Source organism: Clupea harengus, chromosome 2 (genome assembly GCF_900700415.2).
Source record: "Clupea harengus chromosome 2, Ch_v2.0.2, whole genome shotgun sequence".
In the NCBI taxonomy this organism is placed as follows: domain Eukaryota; kingdom Metazoa; phylum Chordata; class Actinopteri; order Clupeiformes; family Clupeidae; genus Clupea; species Clupea harengus.
Window position 1 is genome coordinate 16511826 of NC_045153.1, and position 23860 is coordinate 16535685.

The following is a 23860-nucleotide window of genomic DNA, read 5'->3' on the forward strand; positions in this document are numbered from 1 at the left end:
CTTCCCATAAACACCTGTCCTCCGCTCCAGTCTGGTCACTTCAGCACCTTCCCGTAAACACCTGTCCTCCGCTCCAGTCTGGTCAACTCTGTCATTTGTGGATCCCTCCCGCCCCTTCCCCAGGATGGCATTCCCCAGCTGAAGATGATCTGTCTCGGTGAAACCCCTGTCTCAGTGAGAGACACACACACACAGTCCAGGAGTCCCAGGGCTTTTGGAACCTCAGGACCCCTCAGGATCTAGCACTGCATGGACACATGGGTTTGGTGGATTTGAGGGGGGCGCTATAGAGCCAGTTGCGAAGAGAACAGTCCTGCCAACAGACTGGGTGGAATGAGATTCAGAGAGAGCCCGCCATAGACAAGCCACTGTTTCATTCTGAAACTAAACAGGAACATGAAGAGCTGAGGTTGAAGTCAAAAAGAGTCCAGCTTGAAGACACGCTCCCACACAGACCCACTCACCAAGGACAACAGTGATTACAGTTCTGTCTTTACAGTCAACACTGTAACATCATTCATAAATACAGCCCCAGATGCTTCACATGTTCAACCAGTGGTAATAAGGACTGCAAAACCGATTAGGACAACACCACAGTAAAATCCAGCACACCTTATCTGTCAGACATAAACTTATTTCTGAAATGTGACAGTCTTGGCTAAAGCAAAGGATATCCTCTGTGGCCTGTCATGTTCGGAAGTGAAGGACATCTCAACTCTGGAAGAGAAGGTATTGACCTAATTATTCAGTAGCTCATTACTGAATGGATTGCTTTTTTCAATGCTTGGTCTCCTTTCTAGCAATTTGTTAAGTAGCCATCTAACCCTATGATCACCATAGTCTCAGTAATTAATACTCAGTAAGAATACACAGTCTGGAAACATCGAATTTCAAGTGTAGGATGAAGAATCCATGCATGAGCCAAAGCAAACAAGACTGATCTTCCTACTAGAATATTCCCCCACAGATTGACAAAACTCACTTTTGGTGTTTTCTTAAACCAACCAGCGCAATCCTACTGATTTTATATATGATATATATATAAGCGCTGGTCGGTATATATTTATATAATATATGTAATGAACATTGTTGCCATGGTTGCATCACAACCGGCAAAGGTTTTTATGCCGGTCAGATTAATAGTTATTTTTGAAAAAAGGGTTGACTTCAGTATTAGGATTGATTGAGGTTTTAATTCTTTTTTTAATTATGTATTTTAATTAAATGGTGCTAAAGTCCTTTTGTTCACTGGGTTCATTAAGTAGAAGTATGAAAATAAAGCCTCACTGAAGTTATTATTAAGTAAGAAAATTAAGTCTTCATCTAAATCTAAGTACAGTTTAATTACGTTAAATAATTTAAAACTATACATACATACATATACGCATACACACATACATTCTTTCTTACTTAGTTGTCCCGTGGTCAGTATTGCTGCCTTCCAAGAAATCGATTGGAAAAAAGCGCCTGCTACATACCTTACCTTTACCTTTACATACAGTAAATGCTTAGATAGACAAATACAAAAGAACATCTCCTGTCCAGATTTGAATATAGAATTGAATGGCACAGTTTTCTCCTAGGTGTTTGAATTTTTTTTTTTTATGTACGTCGCTTTGGACAAAAGCATCTGCTAAATGACTAAATGTAAATGTAATTAAGGTTAAAGTATTTCAATTGTCCTTGTACTTCAGGTACTTTAATTTGGTGTTATATTCATTTCCATATGTACTCTGTCACTGCAAGTAGCAGGTGGAACATCCAGAGAATTCTACCCCTAGGACCATAAGAATTGTGGCAGTGCCAAAGAAGGAGTTGTAAGTAGGTAACCTGATGAATTTTGCATGTTTTTTTTTAAAAATACTTTTTGAATGAACTTGAATGAAACATACTAATACTTATTTTTTGGAAAATAGTATTGTTTAACTGACAAAAACATTTATATCCTTTACTTACCAAATGCATTATTTAATCAAACCAGGGTACATCGTAATCACTGACAGACTGACAAGTACAGCTTCTATTAAGGAGGCCAGTCCCCAGGCAGCGGTTAACACACAGAATTGTAAGCTTGTGGATGGTCACGAAGAGGTCCAGAATCAGAGCATTTGTACATTTTTGGTGACAAAGTTTTGATGCTGCAATCAAACGTACTGGAACAAAACAAACCCCTACTTTCTGAATGACTGAAAATCCCTATAAAATGTTGTTTGTGTCCAACATGTGACTATACATTTACCTGTGACTGCTTACTTAAAATATGTAACAATTATCTATTTCCTCTGGTGCATTTTAAATATATACATTACAGAATGTTTGACTACTGTCAAACACTGCAGAAGACTACTTCTTGCAGATTGTGTCATGCAGTGTTATATGGCACTGTTTTGCTTTTGAGGATTTTAGTATCAACAGGCTATGTGAATTGCAATGAAAATCTTGTCCTAACATTTTGTGAATGGTTTCTGTTTGAAACAGACATAGAACATGCATGAATAAGTAGCCCTTTGAATACTTAATGATGCTTTCAATTTTTATGTCCAATGTAAATAATATCATATGGCTAGCTATGATCTATGGGGGTCTGCTTTACAGAAGGAACTGATACTGTAGCCTCCATTTTGAGTTGATGTTATATTTTGTTCTTAGGCTTAAATGACTTAAGTACTTGTTTTTCTTCAAAGACTGTATGAAGTTTACCCTGTCTTTAAAGGTTTACTGTGTAAAAGAAAAAACAAAGCCATGTTGTAGGAGTCAACACTATGCCTACTTTAAGTTATTGAACACTTTGTACTCCAAAGTTGAAAAAAAAAAGATATATTTTTTTCTCTATATATTTTTGATAAATTGTTAAGTCACATCTGGGAAATGAACATGGATACTGTTCATCTACAGTGTGAGTATGGTGGATATGTAAAGAAATTGCATTAAAAGCCAATGTAATGTTTTGCCACAGAATATTTTAACTTTGGATTGTAAATGTATTTATATTAGGTTATTCAAAATGCCATCACAGCATCATTCAACATCATCTATGATGGTTTCTGGTTTTGAAAAAACCTATGTATGGACAAGTGACTGTCACTAATGAAATGCTGGTATTCAAAAAGTACTGTCATGTTGTTCTCACTTTCACACAACCACTGTTGTTCACCAAGAAAGTGTGTAGGTGTGAAAGCCTTAAATCTTCTTGCTGCCAAAGTTTTGTCATTGGTGTGAGGGATTCGGGCAAGTATTTAAGTTGCCATTGGTCACTAAACCCCATTGTTTTGGGCAGTGTTCTCGTTCATTTCACGTGATTTCGTTGTATTGCATTTGAGGCCTTAATTATTGTATTGATATTATTATTGTAATTATTGGCACTTATTGCTTGTGTTTTTACATTTTATTTATGTGTTATTAATGTGTTTGTTTATCATATGATAGTCTGCAATAATACTAATTGGAGTTGGATACTCTGAAAAGCCTTAGAGTAAATATTATATTTTTCTCTTCAGCAAGAGGACAGCTTATATATTGAAAATAATTACGTTACCTGTTAACAGATGAATATATATATATATTTTTGTTTATTTATGAGGTGTATATTTGTGGAAAGAGACAGTATTTGCATCGTGTTTTAATGTATCATACTATATACTGTTAAACATGCTGTTTTCCTGTTAAAATAGCATTTTGTCACTACTAATCAGTGGCTCAGGAAGATCTCATTTATATTGAGTATTACTGAGACTTATGTCAACAAAATTGTAACTATGTATTTTTCATGGTGAAGGGGAATAACAGCCTAATCACTATCTAAAACTGGGCAGGTGGGTAGGAAAAAAGGTTGTACAAAGGTGGACAATTTCAGCGAGATTTATTGAGCAGCAAACTGACAGTGTATGGGTTGTGTCTAACCAATGGGTAAATTGGTGAGTCAGAATATTTGTTAATTTATTGGGTTGATATTTTAATCATATCGAAATTTGAATTCTGTTCTCATACCATTAGTTTGAATTGTACTCATTTGTCAGTCTAGTCAAGTGCACATTATACTAATGCCCTGCTGGTACTGTATCCAGTCATGAATACTTTTTTTAAATTGAAATACAACCTGAATTAAAGCAGGTGATGTGTTGATTTAAATTGGATTTCCGTAACCATTGTGTGAAGCACCTGTTGAAAAAAGTAAATATTTTGTTTGGGGGTTGAAAATGGTTAGGTCTACTGATTTTCCCTACATTACTTTGTGCTTTTTCCAAGACACTGTGTGACCCATAAGGCTGACCAGGTTACAGCGTTGGTTAACCAATGTTGTGAAGCGGAAACCTCCAGAATGTTCAGTGAGGACACTCCATGTGACATTGAACACTTTGTCAATGAAATGTGCTTTACCAATATTGTGGTCCAAATTGTTATGTTACTGTCATTGTAGATGACTTACATTTCAGCAAATATGGGTGTACCAAAATTGTTGTAATTCTTCCCTTGTTCTTATTTTGCTGATATATCTGCCTATGTTTTACCTTTGGGTTTTCGTCATCGTGTGCTGGTGTGAATGTATAGAATAAAAGTCTACCTTCCATCTGCTTATATACTTGTATTTTGTGTGACAATATTGTTTTGTTGTACCCCTGTCGCTCTTATTAATTTCAGCATATAGCAAGAACTACATTTGTGAATAATTGTATTTGTATTTGCAGTCCTTCACAAAATCATGTCAGACAAAAACATAAAGCATATGTGTAACAACAAATCCATCATTTTAGGGGGAATTTTCATGTCTTCTATGTAGTTTTATTTTACAGGAAAAGTCTACTGTACACAATCATATACAAAAAAAAAGAATATCAGAAAGATAATAAACTTCAAGTTTAAATGTCTACTATGCCCATTGTTAACGGACAAAAATGCTGACTCAGTGTGTCTCACACTAGGAAAAGTCTACTGTACACAATCATATACAAAAAAAAAGAAAAAAGAATATCAGAAAGATAATAAACTTCAAGTTCAAATGTCTACTATGCCCATTGGTAACAGACAAAAATGCTGACTCAGTGTGTCTCACAAAAACGACCTGGATAGCAAGAAAGGTTAGGTTAGAGAGATACGTACATACTGCAGACTCTATTCCTGTAGCTGGAAGTGTGGTTCATGAAGGACGTATTGACTGAAGAATTACCAATCCTCTGCCTGAGGTCCTGTTTCATATCCAATTGTCTTCACTACTTTAAAAACAGACATAGTAAAACTCAGTCTAGGCAGTTTAACAGTTCCAACAAAAAGTATCCAATAACAGAATCAGAATTGTTTTTATTGCCAAGTAAGTTTACACCTACCAGGAAAGTGTTTTGGCATATTGGTGCTTACAATAAACATAATACGTACTACACATAAGAAAAACAATATATAAAATTAAATATATAAAAAAGTAAAAAATATTAAGAGATAATAAAATATTAAAAGATATTTACAAAATATAAGTGGAGGGGCTGTGCAATCTAGCAGTAATGTGCAAAACAGGAGTGCAATGTGCCATGTGTGTTAATGTAACACAGACTTGAGGCGTGGGGGCGGGATAAGAGTCCATGTCGGGGGGGGGGGGGGGTCCCAGGCCTTGTTGATGAGTCCAACTGCAGCTGGGAAGAAGCTGGTCTTGTGGCGTGAGGTTTTGGTCCTGATGGACCGCAGCCTCCTGCCGGAGGGAAGTACCTCAAAGAGTTTGTGACCAGGGTGGGAGGGGTCGGCCACAATCTTACCTGCACGCCTCAGGGTTCTGGAGGCGTACAGGGCCTGTAGAGATGGCAGATTGCAGTCAATGACCTTCTCAGCAGAACGGATGATACGCTGCAGTCTACCTTTGTCATTGGCAGTGGCAGCAGTGTACCAGATGGTGATGGAGGAGGTGAGGATGGACTCAATGATGCAGGTGTAGAAGTGCACCATCATTGTCTTTGGCAGGTTGAACTTCTTCAGCTGCCGCAGGGAGTACATCCTCTGTTGAGCTTTTTTGGTGAGGGAGCTGATGTTCAGCTCCCACTTGAGGTCCTGGGAGATGATGGTGCCCAGGAAGCGGAAGGCCTCCGCAGTGGCGACTGGGGAGTCTCTCAGGGTGATGGGGGTGGGTGGGGCTGGGTTCCTTCTAAAGTCTACAACCATCTCCACTATTTTCAGAGCGTTGAGCTCCAGGTTGTTTTGTCCACACCAGCTCACCAGATGATCAATCTCCCACCTGTAGGCGGACTCATCCCCACCAGAGATGAGCCCAATGAGGGTGGTGTCGTCCACGAACTTAAGGAGTTTGACGGACTGGTGACTGGAGGTGCAGCTGTTGGTGTACAGGGAGAAGAGTAGAGGGGAAAGAACGCAGCCTTGAGGGGAACCGTTGCTTATGGTCTGGGAGTCAGAGACATGCTTCCCCAGCCTCACGTGTTACCTCCTGTTAGACAGGAAGTCTGTGATCCACCTGCAGGTGGAGTCAGGCACACTCAGCTGGGAGAGCTTGTCCTGTAGCAGAGCCGGAATGATGGTGTTGAAGGTTAACAAAGGTTCTCGGGAAAAAGACTCAAAAGCAGGTAACAAAGTTCTCAGGAGAAAGACTCACAAGCTAAACTCACACAACGCGATCACAGGTCAAAATCAAGACAGTAAAAACACAAAAGATCAGACGGCTTATAAAGGCAAGCAAACAAGGCTCAGGTGAACACAATGACACAATTAAGTGAATAGGCTTGACCTAGAGCCTCATTCAGATATCAGCCGAGTTCCAGATGCGGCCCAGATGCGGCTCAGATGGCCCCTTAAGTACCGCGATGCCTTCATTTCAGAGTAAACACACCGGTTTAACACTTGTTACGGATGGCAACATAAACAAATACTTGTCAGTCCATTCATGTTTAAATTGTCGATTTTCGTAATTTGTACGCTTTACCCGGGATTCAAACTCATGCGTCCCGTGTGGGATCTCTACCGCTATGCTACAGGGAGATGTTAGATACTCAGATGCAGAAAGGAGGATAGGTTCAGTTTAGATAAGTTCCAACAAAAGGTCTTTACTTGAATCAGACAAAAGTATCCAAAAACACCAGGGCAAGAAATCAGAGTACCTCACCTAACACACACAATTGTTGCACATTTGGAGGCACTTGATGATGAGTTTGGGAAATAATTCTCTGAGGCTGAGTACTGGCGCAAAGACAAGACATGGATACAGTTCCCATTCAAAGATAGTGCAGCAGATGGCTCAACCTTAACTGTGACAGAGGAAGATCAGCTCATTGAACTATCCACTGACAGCACATACAGGAATACAGACACAAGACCACTTATCCAAGTCTGGATTTCTTGCCAGAAAGACTTCCCTCAATTGACAGCAAAAGCAATGAAGAGCCTTTTACCTTTTGCTACTACATATCTTTGTGAAAGTGGATTTTCCTCTCTTGCTTACCTGAAGAACAAATACAGGTCAAGACTGCAGCCTGAGGCTGATATGGCACTCTGCCCCACAACCTCCATCTGCCCCAAAATGGACAAGCTCTGTGCCACTCACCAGGGTCAGGCCTCTCACTAGGTAGGAGATATTTAATCCATACTTAAGCTTCTCATGCAACTCAATTCTTTGTCCCTCCATAATTTAAAACAGAGTGATGGCTTACAGTAAGGGAGAAAACATTTCAATTATAAACCGAATAAATTGAAATAAGTTGTGTGTTACAGATGATGTGTAATTCTGTTCTAACATGTGTAGGGGAGTGTGTGTGTGTGTGTGTGTGTGTGTGTGTGTGTGTGTGTGTGTGTGTGTGTGTGTGTGTGTGTGTGTGTGACTGACACTTAGTTCCAAATTAAATATATGAATATCAGGCCTAAATTGGGGGCGGTGGGGGTTGGGGTCCCTGCTCAGTGTCTCTCTCAGCCAAGGGGTCCTTGGGCTGAAAAAGGTTCAAACTTACCTTTGAGCTTGAAACCTAGGCCTGGCTGACTGGACTGTGAGGGAATCATGTGGCCTTATAACACCATGTACTCTCAGTAGTGAACTGAGCTACATTTCCAGAGCAATATAGGGTGAGATCACCATAAATCAGATTTACACTGTAATATCAGGTGTGATCCACCCTCAAAATCCATAGCTCCATCCACATGCAGCCCAGCAAATGGTTGGATCAACCATCTGATACTGAAAAGGATCAGACATATTACAGTTTTAAAGTTTTCTTAATTTTTCATATTTTGTTTGTTTTATATATCAATGTTATTTTACTTGTTTAGTATATCAATGTTGACTAAGATTATACTTGAATTTTGCTTTATAGTCTATGCTGATGTAGGTTTACTTGGGTTTATTTTAATACAGACTAAACAGTTCGCTTATTTTGGTCAGGAGAACCTGATGACAGGCCTGACATAGAAAGTTGGCTAAAGGCTTTCAGATTTAGGCTAGAATTTTCTTAATTGCTCCTATTTGAGTGGCATTAACTCCAAATCTGCAGAATTATAAAAATCTCCAAGTGATTGGTTGTGCATATGTGATGTCACTCAAGTAATATTTCTCGTTTAATAGATGCCAGTTTCTGGACGCTGAATTTATCGACTTGTGCATATGCCGATCGTGAGTTGCACCATAAGTTCACTATCCTTTGCATGTTACGTATGTATCGTCAGTAGTTTTGTTGCATGTTGTATGAGGTGCGCGCGCAGCGCCACGGCCCATGTTCTTCGGATGTCTCGCACAGACCGTCGGGAACGCTCAGCTGCTGTGTGGATATGTCCGCCATGTTTTTCATGGCACAAGCAGCGGACCGCCCGAGAAAAAATAGCTTTTAAATCAATTTTATCTCGACCAAAAATGGCTTTTTACACTGGATTTTGGTAATAAAGGAGTCGATGATTTGGACCGTTGTGAAAAGAGGCGGGGCCCTCGAGGATTTATACCGAATTTTTGACTGAATTCTGGCGGGATTCATGTTTCCTCCACATTTTATGTTTTCGAGATAGGCGAAAACAATGAGTAAACTCTCGTTCCGGGCGCGAGCGCTAGACGCCGCCAAACCTCTCCCCATATACCGTAACAGAGACCTCCCGGACCTCAATGACTGCGTCTCAATCAACCGGGCTGTGCCCCAGATGCCAACTGGAATGGAAAAAGAGGAGGAATCGGTATGTTTATAGTTTTAATGAATTTATTTCCATCATTTCAATCGCACATCAGGTTGTCGGCATTCACTATGAGCTTTACGCAAACCATTGTGCGTAACAGGCATGCGCCTCATTCTTGAAGCCTGCATGCTACGTATAAAGAGTAAGGAATCCAAAGGTGAATTCGCAGTTTTTACACTTTTTACGTATGTTGGTAATAACTACGTTGTCGTATTGTTGTTACGTCACATTCAGAGCGCAACAACCGTACGTGATTATCAAGGATGCGGAAGGATACGGAAGGCATGCTATCTGTATGAGGAACTTGTGCGTGTGTTAGCTGTGTTAGCCATCCTAGCTAGTTCATACACTGAAGAATGATTTTCTAGCTATCAGAAAGGAAATTTCAGACGGGTCACCTCACATGTGAAATGTATTGCACATGCAATAGCATTAACCTTGCAACTACGTCATGTCATCCCCAGTGGCCAACTAAAGTTAACTTTAATTTCATCAGTCCTTTTAAATGACCACTATGAATTGGCTAGCTAGCTAAGTCTTTCCAACATACGCTATCCAACGTTCGTTAACTGATTATCTCAACTACATAGCCAGTGTATTCTCAGTGAATTTAACGTAACGCTGGCCACGTCCCGAATAATTCATGGCAAAGTTCGCCAAGCCTACCATTGTATATTTTGCACATCCTTAAGTTAACTAGCGTTAATTAGCTATCAGTAAGTAGCTAGCAAGCTAACACTAGGTGTGTGGTTGGTGCTTGGCTGGATGCAACAAATCATTAAGCCAATACGTTGGCTAGATAATTACCGTTAGCTAGGTAGCTACATTTAGTAGAAACCGTGAATCAGTGTCACTAGAGTGTGAGTGTAATACTCTATCGGAATTCTGAGATCTTGTCATATATAGGCAGGTTAACTAGCTTATGTCTCCCGCCTATTTGTTGAATTTGAGGAAACGTAGGTCAGACAGAGTTTCCTAAAGATTCTGTCACCACGCTGTATGCAAAGGCATTGTTATCGCTTCAGCTCTTAAATTCAGGGAATCCACTAGCCAGCTTCCATAGATGGCAAAGTAAACCGTTCAGCAGCTGTCCAGACCTGCACACTGAGCTTGCATCTTGGTTAAACATCAATAGTAAAAGCTCCATACCTGAGCGTTATCTGAAATGTTACTTTATCTCTGCCTTTATCATAGGGAGCCTCACTTAAACCCATAACGTGATGCTCTTGCATGAACCATTCATACTTTCGTTATCAGTCCATGCCTTTTTTATTGCCTTCACAGTGGGTATTGGCATGGTTATAAGGAAGTCATTGATAATCAACCAACTAAGCTTTGTCGTTTGTTCCTGCTTGCCTTGATGTTTACTCCCTCCATAAATGGAACAGAACTCCTTACCTTTGGTTTTACTCTCTGTGTACGTTATATGTGACCATACTCCTCTTTCAGAAGTTGGAAATAAATGCCAATCTCAGCACAATAAATGCACCATCAAGTTTACAGGGAGAAGTACTCCTAGGTGCACGTGTGTTTCTAGAAAAGGCGCTCTTGCTCTTCTGCTTGGCAATAGACCAGGCTGGGGACATGTTGAGATGTTGCACTAGATTTCATCACCAAGTCGTCCTCTGAAGTCTAAGATGAGGCCAACAGCAGCACAGACTGTCAGTTAACACCAGCTGTGCATCAAATGGCTCTCCTCCTCCTTATAGTGTCACATTTTGATGTTGTTTGATAAGAGGGTCAGTATTTCAGCAGAAATTGAAGAGAAAAAAAAACAATCTGGTTTAGCAGATAGCTCTGAGTGCAAAGTCTTGCATAAGCTCTCTTTCACAAGTTTTAAATTGAGAAATTGGATGTGTGCATGTGCGCATGCTTATGTTCCCCTTTGATTCTCCTTTATTCACCATCCTTCTTCCTTCTCTCTCATTCCCTTCTTTCCGGTTCCTCCCCCCAGGAGCACCATCTCCAGAGGGCGATCTCGGCTCAGTCGGTGTTCAGGGAGAAGAAGGAGAGTATGGTCATCCCCGTGCCGGAGGCAGAGAGCAACGTCACCTACTATGACCGTCTGTACAAAGGAGAGTTCCGCATTCCCAAACAGCTGATACACATTCAACGTGAGTACAAATTCAATTTTTGCCATAGACTCATCTGCTCGATTGGGGTGGTCAGCATTTACTATTCCATGATGTATTGCTTTTATAAATATGAAGGGCATTTGTTGACATAAACATGTAAGACACATTGAACCTTAATGTGCACCTCTGGTTAATATTCAGGCTGAGAGAACAGTTGCAATTACAGCGGTGTTTCCCAGATAGACTGGGCCGCTATGGGATATTACTGGCCACCAAAGTATCTTTGGTGACTCATCGTAGCTTTTTTTTTTATTTCTTTATCCGTCCGAGAGAACGACTCCATCAGCGATCCATTAACTAGTAGACAATCTCCCCTCGCTCTACCCCTCCCGAACCTGTTCGTTCTGCCACCACGAGAAGGGTCTACTGACAACCACACATGCTCTGAACACAGAGAGTGAGAGAGACGTTCACTAGTAGTATGTTTGAAAATGCAGGCACGGTGGATATTTTATAAGCGCTGATCAAGTAAAGTTACTCCCTTTCACCTTGTGTAATTTCTCTGACTTTGGTAGTAGCTTCAAAGTGTATGAAAGAAAGCGGCAACTATGTAGTGTTGGTGGCTACAAGACCTGAGTGTATTCAGCGCACGTAACTCGGCCATTGCACAACATGCAGATGTTGTCCTGGCTAACTATAAGAGATAATAATTTGTTTTCTCTTCAGGCTATGGCTGTTAAAAAAGACAGGCTTATAAGGTAGCATATACTCAGCAGATATTACTGTTCAAAACTATTTGAAGAGGATATTGCGTGAGGATGAGGGGGAGATACTCAGCACCACAGGTAGCTCGTGAAATGACAATAAATAAATGCCTAAGCCTCAATAATTACACGTGCCAGTTCATTTGACGTAAAATTACAATTGCAGTCAACAGTGAGACCAAGCTTGTTCTCAATTGCAGTCGGTCAGTGAAGCTGCTGGCACAAGTAGTGAGAGTGCTGAGGGAGAGGCAGCAGCAACAGGTCCCAGTGTGGTAGAGGCAGGTGCAGGTGACCAAGCAGCACAGTTCCAAACAGTGCCATCTTTGTACAGATAGAGGTGAGGGTTGGATCTGTGAAATAGAAAAAATTCAATGAATCAAACTTGTGTGTTAAAGGTCAGATGTATTTGTTGTTTGTCAACAAAGCAGACCATGTTTGTGCCACCAGGTATGGGTTGCCACCACAAGTATATTTAAGACCTGTGGGAAACACTGTACAGTATATCTTTAGAGGCTGCTGTGTATTTCAGTTGCCTCATTCCCTGCTTAAATGGTGAAGCATTGTAAGCTGTACTACCTGTGATCAAGACTTAAAGTAAAAGCAGATGTCTCGTTCTTTCATAGCTTTCATTGTACATAAAAAGGATTTCATTGTAAAATAAAGTCCCAACAGTCCAAGATCTGAGCAGGCCGATATTTGGATTGTGCGGTGGCCTCAGACGATAAACTGAATTGGGTTGACCAAATGAAACGTACTATGATATTTTTTTTTGTAAACCTTTTTCTCTATCTGAACGTTTTGGTTTTCAAAATGACTTACCGGTATCACACCCCCCCTTCTTCCTCTTGCAGCCCTGGGTTTGGACAATGAACAGCCAGATTACGACATGGATTCAGAGGATGAGACTCTCCTCAACAGACTCAACAGGAAGATGGAGATCAAGCCTCTGCAGTTTGAGATCATGGTGGACCGACTGGAGAAGGCTAGCGCTAACCAGGTAATCCCCCCTCTAACACATGTAGACCATGAGATTATGTAAAATGTGTGTAAAACAGAAGCTACACATAGATAAATGTACACATTTATATGATGCCTTTTTACCAATGGTTGTCCAACTGCTCTGCAGCTGCAGATTTAACTAGCTGGGTCCTTCTAACTCCCTTATTTCCCCATACGCAGCTGGTCACTCTTCAGGAAGCCAAGCTGCTGCTGAATGAGGATGACTACCTCCTGAAGTCTGTGTACGACTACTTTGTGAGGAAGAGGAAGAGCTGCCAAGCGCCGTCGCTCATACCGCAGTGTAAGCAGGAAAAGCGGGACGGCTCCAGCAACAACGACGCCTACGTCGCCTTCCGCCGCCGCACAGAAAAGATGCAGACCAGGAAGGTAAGATGCTCACCGCTTTCAGTTTTTTTTTTCCAGAGTACTTCCCAGGATTGCAAATAATTTTGTTTCAGATGACCTTGACATCAATGTCCGATTTTTTTTCACGGCTGATTTAGTGTTACAGCTGATGTGAAAATATTTTATGCATGTTAATGTGTGTACAGGTGAAGTTTTTAATCGTCTGTTGGACCAAAAATTAGATCCATCATTAGAGTGCAATGGGAGCTCTGACCAATTCATACATATTAACTATGCAGGCCTTCGCCCAGTATTGAATACTGATGTGCTCTGGCTGGCTGGGGACGCCTGACAATCTGTCTTTCTCTCTGCACATCATTTCTAGTCATCCACAGTTTACCATCACTTGTGTGTGTGCACACACACCCACAGCCGCACCATCTCAGACTACGTAATTGTAATGTGTCCACACAGAACCGTAAGAACGATGAGGCGTCGTATGAGAAGATGCTGAAGCTGAGGAGGGAGTTCAGCCGCACCGTCACCATCCTGGAGATGATCAAGAAGCGGGAGAAGATCAAGCGAGAGCTGCTGCACCTCACGCTGGAGGTGGTGGAGAAGAGGTGAGCACAACACACACACACACACACACACACACGCGCACACACACCACTTCACTCATGTGCACGTGCACTCAAGTTCTGTACATCAAGACAGGCCGCAGTCATGTTCTTGTGCATATGTGTCGATCAGGGTGGAGATATGCATGCAGATGCATGGTCACACGCATACACAACAGAGGCTGTAGAGGCTTTGGCCCTTTCAAGATTGATGCACTGAGAAGTACAGACATCTATAGTCAGGGTTCCCACGGTCATGGGAATCCCGGAAAAGTCACGAAATTCAGCAAATTCATTGAAAATCATGAAATTTGATTTCACTTTTTATGTTCTTGTACTCCTCCATGGGTAATGTTTCATTGTGCAAATATCTGCAGCGTGATGCAGTTTACACTTGAATTGACATGGCCTCACTACCCTGTTAGAAAAGGAAGGGAAAAGGTGATTTTTCATTAAATAATTAGGCCCAACCTGTGGGGTAAAGTATGCAATTTTGTGAGGTTGTGAAAGATCATAAAAATGTCATTAAGGGTCCCTGAAATTAGAATTTACAAAATGTACACATTAACAATTAGCTTGTGTTTCAAAACATTTCATTCTGTAACGTGTCTCTCCGGGATTTATTATGAAGTGGCAAGTCTTCCCTCTTAAAGGAGAGATAACTGTAATAACGATGGCTTCCATTTTCTTGCCCATCTTTTTGCACAGGTATCATATGGGTGACTTTTCGGGGGAAATCCTCAGCGAAGTCAGCGCTCCTCTGGCTGAGAAGCCTGTCTACACCACTCCCATCACTCTGCCCAACGGAAACCGCTACAAAGTCGAGAACAAAATCAAGGTCATTAGTCAGTTCTGTATTACAAACACAACAGTTATTCTGTATGTGTACATAGCCCAAGCAGAAAGTAATATAAAAAGAGATCTCAAATGAACAACTAAATGACAATGACATGTAGACTATTTAGACAGTTGGTGTTGGTATATAGAAGTGGGTCAGAAAGTAGCACTTGTGTTGGCATTGTCATCATCTGTTTGGTTCAGAGCCCTAAATATATCGCTCTTCCTTCAGGCTCACAAGTCCAGCTCACAACTACCGCACCACTTCTCCATCAAGCCAGAGCCGCACTTCGACTTTGTGCGGCCGCACAAGAAGTACACCAAGAGACCCAAACTGGACCCGCTGCGGCAGCCGAGCCGAGTCGAGAGGCAGCACACGGTTAACAAGGCCGACATCAAGCAGTATGACTTCCACAGCTCTGGGGAGGAGGACTACCCACTGGTCAGTACTGCACTAAGGACCTATTAAAAGCCTATAGAGACTGTTATTAACAAAAAATGAGCCTCAGGCATAGGCAGTCCTAAAACTGGGCTTTGTCCTTCTGGCTTTCTTTCTGGCTTTGCGTCTTTTATTTTTCTTCTTTCTGTCTCTCTCTCTCATGCTGTATGGTCACTCACTCTTTCCCTCTCACACTCCATCCAGTCTCCAGCGTCAGAGACAGATGAGGAGAATGACCCAGATGGAGGGTTCGCTTTCAGAAGGAGAACTGGCTGCCATTACCTTGCTGTAAGTCTGACCGTTGATGTTCATGGCTGGCAGATAGCTGGTCCCTACAATAAGGTGGCAAGTGTTTACAGAATTATAAAAATGATACACTTAAATGATGGCATGTTGTAAGACCCGCTTCTTTCCTTCCCGTCCTCCCTTGTGCAGCCTCAGTTGGACCAGAGCTCCTCTCCTCCGTGTGGTCAGACGCCGCTGGCTGGGGTCGACCCACTGCGGCAACGGCACTCCTTGACGGCCCTTACCGTGCCACACCGCTGTGTGGGCCTGGCACGCAGGAGGATGGGACGTGGTGGCAGGTAATGTCGCTGTCTTTCCCCCTTGCTCACCCTACCCCATTACTTCCATATGATATCTCCCAAATAATTCAGTGCCCCCTGTCCCCATTACTATGTACCTTTATCTATATTTGGGGAGCTGAAGATTCAGGGCAGTTTCCTTAATTGGTTAATTGATTGTTCATACTGTGTTTGGCATTATATGGAAAGAATGGTGGGGATTTTGGTAATGGTAAGACAGAGCGAATCGGAATAATGCCTCCTTAATACCTGTTAACACGCTTTCAACACTTGGTATTAGATCTTTTACAAAATGACAAATCATGTTCAAAGTGTTTAAAACCCACTCACACACGCACACAGAAAGTGAAACCTTTATTCTGATTTCCTTCACACCTGAGATTCTGACTCACGGCTGACTTCTGTCTCATCCTCCTCAGGGTTCTGCTGGACCGTGCCTCCTCCCACCTGGACCGCGCCTTGAGACTGCTGGACCCGGACGTCTTCACCCGCTCTTCACCGACCCTCGACCTCCCTGACCTCAGGCACGACCCCTCGCACACCGCCCCTTCCGCCTTGCATGCGGAGCGCTCCCTGGCACAGATCCTCAGCGACATCAAGTCCAGCAGGTGGCGCTGCTTCCGACCTCGGCCCACTCCGGACGAAAGCAACGGCAGGAAGAGCAGCGTGGCGTCAGAGGGCAGGACACGAGAGGCAGCAGGCGCCACCACTGGCAGCTCCACGAACATTGCCAAAGCTGCACTCACAGGTCCGTCATCACAATGGCAAACAGAGTGTATAGGGTTCCGTCTTGCGCTACTTCCATACAGTGTTCCATCACACGCGGTGTGCATAATCAAGCACATACCTGGTGGGGTAGTAGACCCAGTAGGTAACATGCAGGTCAGCCTCTCTAAGCCTGGCATATGCCTTGCCATCCACCTCAGACTTATTGTTTCTTATTGTGACAATAATGGGGTTATCAGATTGTACAGTGTCTGTTTCTCGCTAACTTTTTTCAAAATCTAAGCGAAAAAAGCTAAGTAAATGACATTCGTATGAAATGCGGCTGTCTGCAGAGTTTGGTCTGCCATTTTTGTATCAATTTTCCCGACTGGTGTTGCAGAGCGACACAGACCCTCCAAGTGTAACTGCTCACAACGGCGTAGGCTACTTGTGTAGGCTCAACTATAAATTAACCATTATACCTGTGGGCTCTGTTTTGTGTTTTCCAAGTAAGCTCTCATGAGATCAGTTAGCCTAAAGAAAAAAAAATTGAAACTTGAAGGACCATTATATTGCTGCCGTGCTCACGATTCTGATGAATGCTCCCATAGCCATTTTTATTTCAGCTCACCATCAACTTACTTGGTGATTTTGCCCCACCAAGCAATCTTGGGTAATTTGTCAGCCATTAGTGTCTAATTTTCTTACTGGTGGGTTCACAGTGTTAGATGGCAGCATCTGAAGCACAAAATCATTAGTCCCCCGTATGCTGATGGAGGGCACAGCGCTGACGAGGCTTTTCCTCGCAGAGGGTGTTTTTCTGATGACAGCCCACAGCTGGCGGAGCCCTCTGTTTCAGCTGGCTTGTTGCTTTCACCTCTTTGCTTTCTTTTTGGGGAAATCTCTCCTCCAGGATGTGGTTGGACAGATTCCATAGTGGTCTTGACAGCCACCACAAGTCCTATTTTTCCATCGAATGTGTGATGTGCCTCCTTTTTTTTTTTTTTTTTTTTTTTTTTTTTTTTGTGAGTTCAGACAAGGTCACTGCTTTTCATACTCTCATGCCATCTCTGACAACAGCTGTGAAGAGCAGATTCAGTAGAGGTGGTGAGGTGTCCCGCCCCTTTTTTTATGAGCTTTGCAGCAAGAACAAGATCCAACAGATAACCTGAATGAATAGAGCGACCATTGATTTTATATTGGTACCACACCCAGTTGAGGCATCCAATTTATTAAAGGATGTCTTTTCAGTTATTTAAAAAAGTCCTGGCAGTGCCAGATAGACCATAGTTTGTGAGCCATTCATAGTCTATACGCACTCTACTTGATCTAGAGGTTAATGTTGCATCTTAGAATTTCTTAGATCTGTAGAGAAGCAACGGAAGTTTGCATTTTAAGAAAAAAGGACATGACATTGTTGCTAGATGTACACGTATATAAATAGGAAAGATTGTTACTACTCTTCCTCTTGAATCTTTCAGATTGTTGCTACTCTTCCTCTTGAAACATTCAGAAGCATCAAGTCAAGTTATGACAGGGTTACGTTCTATGGCTCTTCACTGCAAATGTCCAATCAGCTTTCACAAGATCTAGTCAAACCACAAACCCATAATGCAGCTGAAGCGGTACGCAGACATGGGACTGGCTCTCTCTGTGTTGCTCCGCTCCCCGAGCTCAGCCCTGTGGTTTGTCCTGAGCTAGTCTGACCACAGGCAGATAGACGTAGCTGGGTTACATAACTGTTCCTCTGCGGGAGAAATTACAGGCCAGTGTGGCTAGAGCACAAGGCAACAGCAGGAGAGGAAACTATGATCTGGGGAACAAACTTGGAGTGGTTTGGAAAGCTATTGGCTACCGTGTGACTGATGTTTGGGAAAAGGCATGGTCTGAAAAGTGCAAGTGAGGCAACGCTGTGGTATTTCTCAGTGTTCTTTGGTGAAGAACTGTTCACCTCAATAGAGATTTGAGTATCTCTCACATTGCATGAGGTTTTTTTTTCATGTTAAGATCACCAGTTTGTCTTTCATGCTATTGTCTGTTTTCTGGATTTGTGATGTGACTTCGTGTTTGAGATCATCCAGTCATCCTAGTTCTGCAGTTATACTATGTGAAGTTAGCCTGGATACCAGACCGAACTTAGCCCCGCCCACAAATTTTTTGGTTGGGAAGTTCGGTCTGGCATTACTCCATTGAGGAGAAATTATCTGCGGACAGACATTGCCGTACCAATCAAATTGTCAAGGCGGGCTTTATACGATGATGGACAGATGATCAACCGTAACGTAATCAACCACGTCACCAAAGAGCTTTTGGGGTGAATTCGTTTTCAACAAACATGGCTGCCGTTGGAGAGCTGAAATGTGGTGATTCGAGTCTGTTTTAGAAGACATTGACCGCACATTCATTTTGAAAGTGGAACAGAGAAAGGCGATCAAGGCATCTGTCGATCGAAAAGATGTTTTTGCCGTCCTTCCTACGGGATCCGGTAAAAGTTTAATGTATCAGCTGGCCCCATGGTCTACGTTATGGTCATACTACGTTGCTCTGATTGGTTCTAGATATATCCAATTGAGCGAAGAGGCATTTTTTTTCCTGGTTCGGTTGAAACACGCCCCATAATCACAGCCCATTGGAGCGGTATCAGACTCATATTCTGACTAGAATTATGAGTATGACATCGTCAGGCTAATGTGAAGTAGCACTAAGTATGTCATTAATAAATCCACATCAGGCATCCCCTAACCATATGTATTTCTAAGTTATCTCACTCTCCTCTGACCTCATGTGCTGGGGAATGGCATTACAGTTTCTCTCTGTAGCTCACGAGTACAGCTGTTTCTCTATGTAGCTCACGAGTACAGCTGTTTCTCTATGTAGCGCAAGTGCAGCAGTTTCTCTCTGTAGCTCAAGTGCAGCAGTTTCTCTCTGTAGCTCAAGTGCAGCTGTTTCTCTCTGTAGCTCACAAGTGCAGCTGTTTCTCTCTGTAGCTCACAAGTGCAGCTGTTTCTCTCTGTAGCTCACAAGTACAGCTGTTTCTCTCTGTAGCTCACAAGTGCAGCTGTTTCTCTCTGTAGCTCACAAGTACAGCAGTTTCTCTGTAGCTCACAAGTATAGCTGTATCTTTCTGTAGCTCACAAGTACAGCTGTTTCTCTCTGTAGCTCACAAGTGCAGCTGTTTCTCTCTGTAGCTCACAAGTACAGCTGTTTCCTGTTTTCTCATTGGGTACTTTGTGTTTTAGTCTTTTTATATGTTTCTCTGTTACCTCTTTAATTTTTTTTAATTCTGGAAATGTTCTCTCCCTCTATTTTCACTCTGCGTGGTGTTTTCTGTGTTATATGGTGGTGTTGATCGTGACCATTTCCTGTCTCTGGTGTGTGTAGAGGTGATCACAGAGGAGCAGTATCAGACCCACCAGCAGCAGCTGGCCCAGATGCACAAGCAGCAGCTGGCTCAGGTCCTGCAGCGAGCAGCGCCCCGCACCACAGCACAGCCGGAGCGCAAGGCCGCTGTACAGGTACAGGTCACGCCAACACGAACACTTACACCCACACCAGTTCCCCTAGTCTCCCACTCACACACAAAAACACAGTTGTGTGTGTTTCCTACATAGCCAGTTGGACATTCTCACCAATGTATACATGTTCATCTTTTCCAAGGTTTGATAAGTGTTGAAGAGTGGGATATGTGACCCACAAACAACAAAAAAGTGTTTCTAAGTGTGTGTGTGTGTGTGTGTGTGTTCTAGACTGCCATCTCGTCGGAGCGAGTTTCAAAGACTCTGGACTCGGCCAGCGCTCACTTTGCTGCCTCTGCGGTGGTTAGCGCCCCCCCACCAGCCAACAACGAGAACAAACCCCACCCACCCACGGTCAACGGCATTGGCCCCAGTTCAGGTAGGGGACATTGCTGTTGAGGTAAAAAATAAAAGAAGAGTCTTCACTACTGAACAACAAGCATTAAACACTGTCGTTGCCCTTTCAATGACTGATGAATTACTTTAAAGGTGCAGTGTGTTGGATTTAGCGGGTTCTCTTAGCAGAAATGGAATATAGTATCAATAATTATGTTTGCATCAGTGTATGTAACTACTAGTTGTTGTTGTTGTATTTCAGTCAGCTTAGAATGAGCCCTTCATATCTGCATAGGGAGCAGGTCCTCTTCCACAGAGTCTTCCATGTTTCTATACAGTAGCCCAGAACAGACTAACCAAAACACTGGCTCTAGAGAGGGCATTTGGTGTTTGACGGCTATAGTAGGTTTTCCCACACTCTTGAAAAGGAAGGGGTATTCAGTTGGTTGTAATTCAGCAACCTCACCACTAGATGCTACTAAATCCTACACACTGTACCTTTAAACTGAACACCCATGTCATTCATTTCTGTCTACTTTTTGAGTTTTTCGTGGTTTGTAACTATTTGTGAAGTGTGACAATTTGATCTGTTGTCCTCCTCAGGAGGCTCCCGGCCCATGAAGTTCACCAGCACCTCTCAGAGCGGCGGCGGGGGCGGCTCGTCGGTACGCTCCTCTTCCTCTCCGGCTCGTGACAACCCGGCCCTGGTCCGTGGCAACGGTGGCGGCAGTAGCAGCAACAGCAACTCCACGCCTCAGTCGCTGCCACGTGGCCACGGCCACCTGGGCAGCGTGAGCGCCGTGTCTCCGGCCCACACGCACCACAGCGCCCGGCCCTCGGCCCCCTCGCCCTCCGCCTTAAAGCTGGCCGCCGTCGCCAGCAGCCTGGACCGAGTGCCCAAGGTCACGCCCGCTAGTGCGGTAGACAGCATTGGCAGGTGAGCCAAAGTAGACACACTCTTAATGCATGAGCACACTGCCGCCAGGCCTTCAGACTCACATGCGTGCAAACACTATCCTCACCCTTAACCGTATATGTTTGTGGTGTTCACCCTCCACACGAAGCTCTTAGGGTTACAGTTGTTCCTCTGTCTTCGATTCGGACGTGCTGTTATTGTTTTCTTGGTGCCTGCGTTGCCTTTTAGGCAGATTGTATATTTTGGATAGCTGTCATAATCCTTAAATGCTGTCAGGACCCTCACACGTGTGTTTTTTTGTTTTATAGGGAGAACCATGAACCAGAGAGGTTGGCCCTTAATGGCATATCAGAGACCACAGTTGCCATGGAAGTGACATAGCCCACTCCACGTCAGTGAGCATCATGCCATTGAATGGACTAACCTCCAAGATCAATGCAAAACAACTTCCTGCCACCAGGGGGCTTACTCACAGAACTGTACCTAAATTTGCAGCATATCAAAAAGAGATTTGTCAATATTATACATGTACATTTTGTAAAATTGGGAATATCACTACCTTGTAAAATAGTATATTTGTATCATTAGTATGTTATTTCTGTTACTTGAATTCTAGATACTTTTTGTCATCATGCTTTTGCACTTGGAAAAAAATGGCGAATGACAGCATTCAAAAAAAAAAAAAATCATAATAAAACAGGTGCATCGGTTTGTGTTAGGATCATGAGCATGAAATCCGGTCCTACATCACTCATTTTACCTATTTATTTTATGATGTTTACATTTTTGTATCTTGTACAAATAAATCTGATTTTGTGACGACGAAATGCAGAAATGGACGTAGCTAGAGAGTATTATGTTGTGCTTTTTTCTTGTTGCAAGAGGAAAAAGAGCCCAATTTAATTTGGTTTCACAAATTAATTTTTTTTTCTTTTTTGTACATAATTATGCGGCATTTTCTCATTTGTCCTCTGTCTATTTAACAGAGGTGATTAAAACATTTTTATTTTTTTATTTTGTCTTCATTGTTTTTGATATAGATATCTGCAAAACAATCTCCAGGTGTCATCCATTAAAAAAAAAAAAAAAAAAAGACTAGTGTCCATCTGATCATATTTGTGTTTAAAAGTTGTGGCTAAATGCATACATTGATTTATTGTCTGCAAATATGTTTTAATTATACGTATATGCCTTTTTTAACTAGTGGGCTAACGCCAATCAATAATTCACAGCTGTAAATCGTTTTTGGTTTACGTTGTGCAATAAAGTTCCATGTTATGGACAACTTTGCGGAGATCGCCCTTTGATATAGGGGACAGTCCTATCAAAACCCTATCTTCTTTTTTTTTCCCCCTCTTCAATTGCAAGTAACATGTGGGGAATGGATCTGATAGTCATGTGTTCTTAAGTTCTTCATGAACAAGTGTTGTCAGTGTAGTCATTTAGTTTTTTCTGTACAGGCATTTAGTGGCCAGGCTCTATGCCCACAGATATGCATTTCCCCATGTTACTTGTCCTTTGAATGATTCTGACTTAAAAAAAAAAAAAAAAATGCAGGGAAATAAAAAAAATCGAATGATATCAACATGCATAACCTGTTGGGCTGTTTCTTATTATTCTTGGTTTTCTTGAACTGTTGACGGACCTTTAATTGAAAGGAAATCAGTTTTTCCTCTTGTTCCATCAGACAGAAGACTCACAGGGTCGTATTATTGCCACTTTGCCCGTGTCATTGTTTTCCAGTATTCATTGATAAACTTTTACAACATAACTGTCCCCAGTTGTCTTATGTCACTCAGGGCATTGCCATTTAGCTCAAGGTATGTTGTCAATTACTGTGTGCATTATACAGTGATGTTCAGAGGGGTCGATGTCTTGCAGTAAGTGATCTCATAATGTATGCTCTCCAACCGCAGTTCTATTTATCTTAGTGATGCTTGTTTGAGTGCAAGCAATGCACACTTTACACAATGCAGCATTGTTATGTGCAGTAAGTACATCCTTATTTTCCTGGTCTTTTCAGACTGAAAACCTAAATTCAGGATGGCCACACAAAATCATATTTGACGGAGAGAAAGTCATGTTCAAGTCCTACAGATTTCTCTATAATGTAAAAGGCTCTTTTCCAACATTGCACTTATGATAAACTGCAGACCTGTGCATGAGCAGGTTACAAAGACGGTACACTTGCAGACAGGGGAACAAACACTGGAATTCTACAAACCTTGTAGGTGACGACTGCTGTGTAGTCAGTAATAATCAGTGTAGATTTTTTATATGAATTTATTCCTCTCAAATTAGGCATCTCTGAAATCCAAGACCACTGCATAGAAAAGGCAACTGTTCTCGGCTGGATTCGACCCTACACGTGGCTAGTCCATTGTCTTAACCATTTGGCCTCAACGTTATGTCATTCATTTTCTAGAGAAAGCTGGATGATGGGATGTTTTTCAGACAAAAAATCTTAATGTAGCCGTATTGAATGTATGAAATAAAATCGAATGTGAAAAATAGGCTGTGCAAAAATGTGGGCACCCTTTTAAGTGTGGTGATTTGAATACCTGTAATCACTGAAAACACTGAACACTGA

At 42.3% G+C, this 23860-nt stretch overlaps 1 protein-coding gene and 1 long non-coding RNA gene across 3 annotated transcripts; both read left to right on the forward strand.

Annotated features, from left to right (window-relative positions):
• The first annotated feature begins 594 nt into the window (after positions 1–594).
• Positions 595–4966, forward strand: LOC116224563. 2 transcript variants are annotated; one of them, XR_004165640.2, is made up of 3 exons: positions 595–729; positions 1747–1821; positions 1982–4966. It is a non-coding gene; the product is annotated as an uncharacterized LOC116224563 (long non-coding RNA). The 2 variants fall into 2 exon arrangements; XR_004165639.2 differs by having other exon boundaries at positions 1750–1821.
• A 3621-nt stretch (positions 4967–8587) lies between these two features.
• On the forward strand, positions 8588–23041 carry epc2 (enhancer of polycomb homolog 2 (Drosophila)). Its single transcript, XM_012819822.3, has 14 exons — positions 8588–9135; positions 11090–11249; positions 12826–12971; positions 13154–13360; positions 13793–13941; positions 14647–14776; positions 15008–15217; positions 15419–15502; positions 15650–15798; positions 16218–16546; positions 19885–20018; positions 20250–20397; positions 20958–21291; positions 21579–23041. Exons 1-14 carry the CDS (start codon positions 8983–8985, stop codon positions 21649–21651), a joined length of 2406 nt encoding a protein of 801 aa, XP_012675276.2. The 5' UTR covers positions 8588–8982; the 3' UTR covers positions 21652–23041.
• The last annotated feature ends 819 nt before the right edge of the window (positions 23042–23860 follow it).

Excerpts from the sequence above, each read along its gene's own strand:
- epc2 (XM_012819822.3), top strand. The coding sequence starts at position 8,983 with ATGAGTAAACTCTCGTTCCGGGCGCGAGCGCTAGACGCCGCCAAACCT. Across the intron at positions 15,503-15,649 it reads CTGGCTGCCATTACCTTGCT|CCTCAGTTGGACCAGAGCTC; the intron begins GTAAGTCTGACC and ends TCCCTTGTGCAG. Across the intron at positions 20,398-20,957 it reads CGGCATTGGCCCCAGTTCAG|GAGGCTCCCGGCCCATGAAG; the intron begins GTAGGGGACATT and ends TGTCCTCCTCAG.